General features: G+C 34.7%; 1 protein-coding gene across 1 annotated transcript in view; it reads left to right on the top strand.

Moving 5' to 3' along the window:
• Window positions 1-5,612, top strand: part of LOC119569743 (papilin-like) — a gene marked incomplete at its 5' end in the record, with an annotated part of 12,511 nt that extends 6,899 nt beyond the window's left edge. The window contains 2 exon segments of the mRNA XM_037917769.1: window positions 3,696-3,809; window positions 5,401-5,612. Of these exon segments, the coding sequence (XP_037773697.1) occupies window positions 3,696-3,809; window positions 5,401-5,579 (293 nt within the window). The 3' untranslated portion in view covers window positions 5,580-5,612.
• Between the last annotated feature and the right edge of the window lie 257 nt (window positions 5,613-5,869).

Raw genomic sequence — 5,869 nt, 5'->3', positions numbered from 1 at the left:
CCGCTGTCATGCGGGGGTGCCGAGTCGACACCGGTGACGCTCCCGTCGCTGGCCCGTACACGTCCAGGTGTACAACGGCCGGGGGAAGGCCAAGTCCCACACGGTGGTCCTGCACGCGTTGGGCCCCGTCCATTTGGGGCAGGGCGGGAGTCCGGGACAGCAGGGAGGGTTCGCGGGGGGGCTTCTCTCCCCCCAGAGCCCCAATCCGTACGACTTCGCGCCCAACCTCCGCGAATTCCTCAAGTACATCGTGGCTCCGCCCGAAGCCGCGTCAGCCCCGCCGTCGCTGAGCACGACCCCCACGACCCTTCCCCGCTATCTTGCCCTCCAACCGACCCTTCTGGCCTCCTTATCTTGGTCGTCCCGAGTCTCGAACGACCACTACTACTACCACTACTACTACTACTACTACTGCACGCCCGTATATTGGTGAGGGATGTTGCATGGCGTGAGTCTGCATGATGCCACTTTTCCTTTGCAGCTTTGCATGGGTTATTTTTATTATTGTTGTTGTTGTTATTATTGTTATTATTTTTTATTATCATTATTTTGTTATTATTATTTTTTATTATTATTATTATTATTATTATTGTTATTATTATTAGTGTTGTTGTTATTGTTATTATTGTTATTGTTATTATTATTGTTATTATTATTATTGTTATTAATATAATTATTATTATTATTATTATCATTAATATTAATTTGGATTAAATCATAATTGCAATTTATTTTTTCCCTTTCCTTGCATGACGCAAAATAATATATTGACATTTATTTATTTATTTACTTTGATTTAAAAATTCATTGGAAACCCATTCATACTATATATTTTTCATTATGAATATTAATCAAAATATTATTTTCATTTTTTTGTTTTTTTTTGTAATATATATATATTTTTTTTTCATTTAATTTATTTTTATTTTTTATTTTTTTCATTTGGTTTAGTTGCATGAGTGTGCATAAATATTTTTTTGCATTGTATTTTCTAAAGGATTTTTTAGCATATCTAAAATGCATGAATACCATATACCATAATATATATAAGTAGATATAAAAAAAAAAAAAAAAAAAAAAAAAAAAAATATATATATATATATATATATATATATATATATATATATATATATATATATATATATATATAATATTGTTGCATGAATCTGCATGAATATCCCTTTTACATATATGTTTTTTATTATTAATTTCCGCATTTTTTTCTTGCATGATTATTTTCTGCATGGTTGGTTTCTGCTTTGTCTGCATGGTTGATTTTTTTGCATGATTTTTGACTGTGCATGACTTTTCTTTGCATGATAAATTACGTTAATTTTTTCGTTTTTTTTTTCTTGGTTGAAGTTTTGCATGTGTTTTTAGACAAATGATATTAATAATATAAATAAAAAAGTGATAAAAAGTTATTAACATATATAGGTAACTAAGCAGAAAAATATTTTATATATATATATATATATATATATATATATATATATATATATATATATATATATATATAATATGCAGTGTGTGTGATACACACACACACACACACACACACACACACACACACACCCTAACACACGCACACACCCTCACACACGGATACATACATACATACCTTCACACATACGTACATACACACATACACCCTCACCCCCCCCCACACACACACACACACACAAATCCAACTCAAATCGATTTAAAAAAAAAAAATTCTCTCCCCCCTCCCCACCCCCACCCCCACCCCCACAGAACCCCTCCGGGCGACAATCCGCATAAACTCTACGGAGTTCACGCCGCATTCAACTATCCGGATCCCTTGCGACGTGACCGGTTTCCCGAAGCCGAGGCTCAGCTGGTTCAAGGACGGAGAGCAGGTCGTGACCGGCAGCCGGTTCAGTATCGAAGGTGAGGAATAGAGAGAATAGGGAATAAACGGAGGAAGAGAGAGAATAGGGAATAAAGAGAGAATATGAAGGATAGATAAATGAGAGACAGAGAGTGAGGAGGACGGAGAGCAGGTCGTGACCGGCGGCCGGTTTAGTATCGAAGGTGAGGAAGTGAGAGAATGGGGAATAAAGAGAGGAAGAGAGAGAATAGAGAATAAATAGAGGGAAAGGGGGTGATACATAATGGATATGAAGGATAAATAGATAAATGATAAGTGATGGATAGAGAGTGAGAAGGACAGGTCGTGACCGGCAGCCGGTTTAATATCGAAGGTGAGGAGTAGAGAGAAGAGAGAATAAAGAGAGGAAGAGAGAGAATAGGGAATAAACAGAGGGAAGAAGGGGTAATGGATAAGAATAGATAATATGAAGGATAAATTAATAAACAGATAAACGATAATACATAAAGGAATAGCGAGAGAGGGAAATAAACAGAGGGAGAACGAGAAAAACGCCAATAACAAAACAGGGTAAATAGATAATAAAAAATAGATAATAATAAGAAGGATAAATAGTAATAATAGTAATAATAGATAAATAGTAATAAATAATAATAATGAATAGTAATAATAATAAGAAGAAGAATGATAAATAGGTAATAATTGAAAAAATAGTAATAATGAATAGTAATAATAGCAATAGCAATAATAATATTATAAATAGTAATAATAGTAATAGTGATGATAATATTGTTTGGAAATTAACTTAATTAATGGAAAATAATCTATTGATTAATTCCTTTAATTAAAATAATTAATTTTATTAATTAATCTAATTATATATGATTAATTTCTTTAATTAATTAATTAATTCCTACCTCTATTTATTTCCATCTCTCTATAATAGAATAGAAAAATTAAAAATATTGTTTGGGAACAGAAGGTGAGGAACAGAGAGAGATGGAAATAAATGGAGGAAGAAAGATAGAGAAGAATTGATACATTTAATTTTAAATTAATCATAAGGGAAAAAAAATGTTTTCGTTAATTTTGATTTTTTTTTTCTCTTCTTTTCTCATTCGTTTGTTTGTTTGTTTCTTTCTTTCTTTCTTTCTTTCCCTCTTTCTTTCTTTCTTTCTTTCTTTCCCTCTTTCTTTTTTCTCTCTCTCTGTCTCTTTCACTCTTACCCTCCCTTTTTCTTTCACTTTTACCCTCCCTCTTTTTATCTCCCTCCCTCTCCCCCTTTCACCCTCCCTCTCACTCTCCCTCTCCCTTTCTCTCCCTCCCTCTCCCCCTTTCACCCTCCCTCTCCCTTTCTCTCCCTCTCACCCTCCCTCCCTCTCTCTTTCACCCTCCCTCTCTCCCTTTCTCTCCCTTTCTCTCCCTTTCATTCTTTCCCTCCCTCTTTTATCTCCCTCTCACCCTCTCACCCTCCCTCTCACCCTCCCTCTCCCTTTGTCTCCCTCTCACCCTCCCTCTCCCTCTGTCTCCCTCTCACCCTCCCTCTCCCTCTGTCTCCCTCTCACCCTCCCTCTCCCTCTCCCTCTCACCCTCCCTCTCGCTCTCTCCCTTTCTCTCCCTTTCATTCTTTCCCTCCCTCTTTTTATCTCCCTCTCACCCTTCCCTCCCTCTCACCCTCCCTCTCCCTTTCTCTCCCTCTCACCCTCCCTCTCCCTCTCACCCTCCCTCTCCCTCTCTCCCCTCTCACCCTCTCTCCCTCTGTCTCCCTCTCACCCTCCCTCTCCCTTTGTCTCCCTCTCCCTCTCTCTCCCTCTCACCCTCCCTCTCCCTCTCTCTCCCTCAGCCGACCACACCCTCGTGATTCTTGGCGCCGAGGAGGAAGACTCCGGCGTATACAGGTGTGCTGCCGAGAACGACTTCGGAAAGGCAGACAGCTCGACGCCCATCGCGATTCGAGGTGAGTTTTTTTTTTTTTTTTTTTTTTTTTTTTTTTTTTGGGGGGGGGTGGGGGGATGGATGGAGAGAGAGAGAGTTTGTTTTTTTTTGGGTGGGGGATGGATGGAGAGAGAGAGAGGAAGAGAGAGAGAGAGAGAGAGACTGACTTCGGAAAGGCAGACAGCTCGACGCCAATCGCGATTCGAGGTGAGTTGAAGGGGGGGGGGGGGGGGAAGCGGGGTTTTTGGTATTTTTGGGGGGATGATGGCAGATGGACGGATAAAGAGAAAGAGAGAGAAAAGAGAGAGAGAGAGAGAGAGAGAGAGAGAGAGAGAGAAATAGAGAGAGAGAGAGAGAAATAGAGAGAGAGAGAGAGAGAGAGAGAGAGAGAGAGAGAGAGAGAAAGAGAGAGAGAGAGAGGAAGAGAGAGAGAGAGGAAGAGAGAGAGAGAGAGAGAGAGAGAGAGACTCGAGGTGAGTTGGGGGGGAGGGGGGTGTTTACTTGGGGGTGGGTGGGGGGGGTAATTCTAAATCTCTTAAAATTTGTTGCATATAATTAATAAATTGAGTTCAATTATTTTCATCAGTGGATTTTAATTAATTTTAAATCTTTCAGAATTTCATTTTCATTTTTTATTTTCATTTCTTAAAATTTCATATAAAAATTTATATTTCATTCAATAATTTTTTATTTTTTTCTAAAATTTGTTGGTTAAATAAATTATTTCAGTTTTAGTCAAAGGATTTTAAAATTTTTAATTTTAATATCTTTTAATATTTAATTTTTAATATTTTAATATTTTTTTTATTTGATATTTATTTATTTAATATTTAATTTTTAAAATTTAATATTTAATTTTTTTTATTTTTTTTATTTAATATTTAAATTTTAATATTTAATTTTTTTTTATTTTTTTTATTTAATATTTAAATTTTAATATTTTAATTTTTTTTTTATTTAATATTTAAATTTTAATATTTTAATTTTTAAAATCTTTTAAAATATTTTGATCTTAATTTTTTTTTTTTTTTCAATTTCCTAATTCTAAATCTCTTCTAAATTTTGATTCAATTAAATAAATAGTTTAATTCCGTTATTTACGTCAGTGAATTTTAATCAATCTGAAATTTCTTCTAAAATTTGTGATGAACTAAAACTATTTGGTTTAGTTATTTTAGTGAATTTTAATTAATTTTAAATTTTAATTAATTATAAATTTTAATTAATTATAAATTTTAAATTAATTAATTAATTATAAATTGACTAAAAAAATTTAATTAATTTTAAATGTTAAAATTTCTTTTTTTTCATTTTTATTTATTTTTATTATTAATTAATTCAATTTCCTACTTTTAAAAAAATCTAAATTTTTTCTGAAATTTAATTTTCATTTTTATTTCATTTTCTCTTTCTTTATTTTTCTTTTTTTTTTTTCTTTTTTTTTCTTTTTTTTTTTCTTCTAAAATCTAATTCAATTTCCTACTAAAAAAATCTAAATTTCTTCTAAAATTTCATTTTCACTTTTTTTTTTTTTTTTCATTTTTTAAAATTTAAATTTAATTCAATTTCCTAATTTTTAAAAAATTCTAAATCTTTTCTAAAATTTGTTGCAGGCATCTACGTCCACCCGGCTTGCACAGACAACCCGTTTTTCGCCAATTGCAAGCTGATCGTGCAAGCGAAATATTGCACCAACAAGTACTATGCAAGGTTCTGTTGCAAATCGTGCACGCTGGCTGGGCAGTTGCCGTCGTACGGGGCGCATTTGCAGTTCGTGAAGAAGAAAAAATGAGAGAGAGGAAGAGAGAGAGAAAAAGAAGAGGGAGAGAGAAAGAAATAAGAGGAGAGGAAGAGAGAGAGAGAGAGAGAGAAATAAGAGAAAGAGAAAGAGGAAGAAATAAGAGGAGAGAGAAAAGAGAGAAAGAAATGAGAGGAAGAGAGAGAGAAATAAGAGAAAGAGAAAGAAATGAGAGAAAAGAGAGAAGGGAAGAGGAAAGAGAAAGAAAGAGAGAGAGAGAGGATGATGAAGAGAGGGTGAGAGGAAGGAGGGAGATAGGGAGAGGAAGAGAGAGAGAATGAGAG

Source organism: Penaeus monodon, unplaced genomic scaffold, assembly GCF_015228065.2.
Source record: "Penaeus monodon isolate SGIC_2016 unplaced genomic scaffold, NSTDA_Pmon_1 PmonScaffold_184, whole genome shotgun sequence".
Classification (NCBI taxonomy): domain Eukaryota; kingdom Metazoa; phylum Arthropoda; class Malacostraca; order Decapoda; family Penaeidae; genus Penaeus; species Penaeus monodon.
Note: the sequence above shows the minus strand (reverse complement) of the source record. Positions and strands in the feature narration are given on the sequence as shown.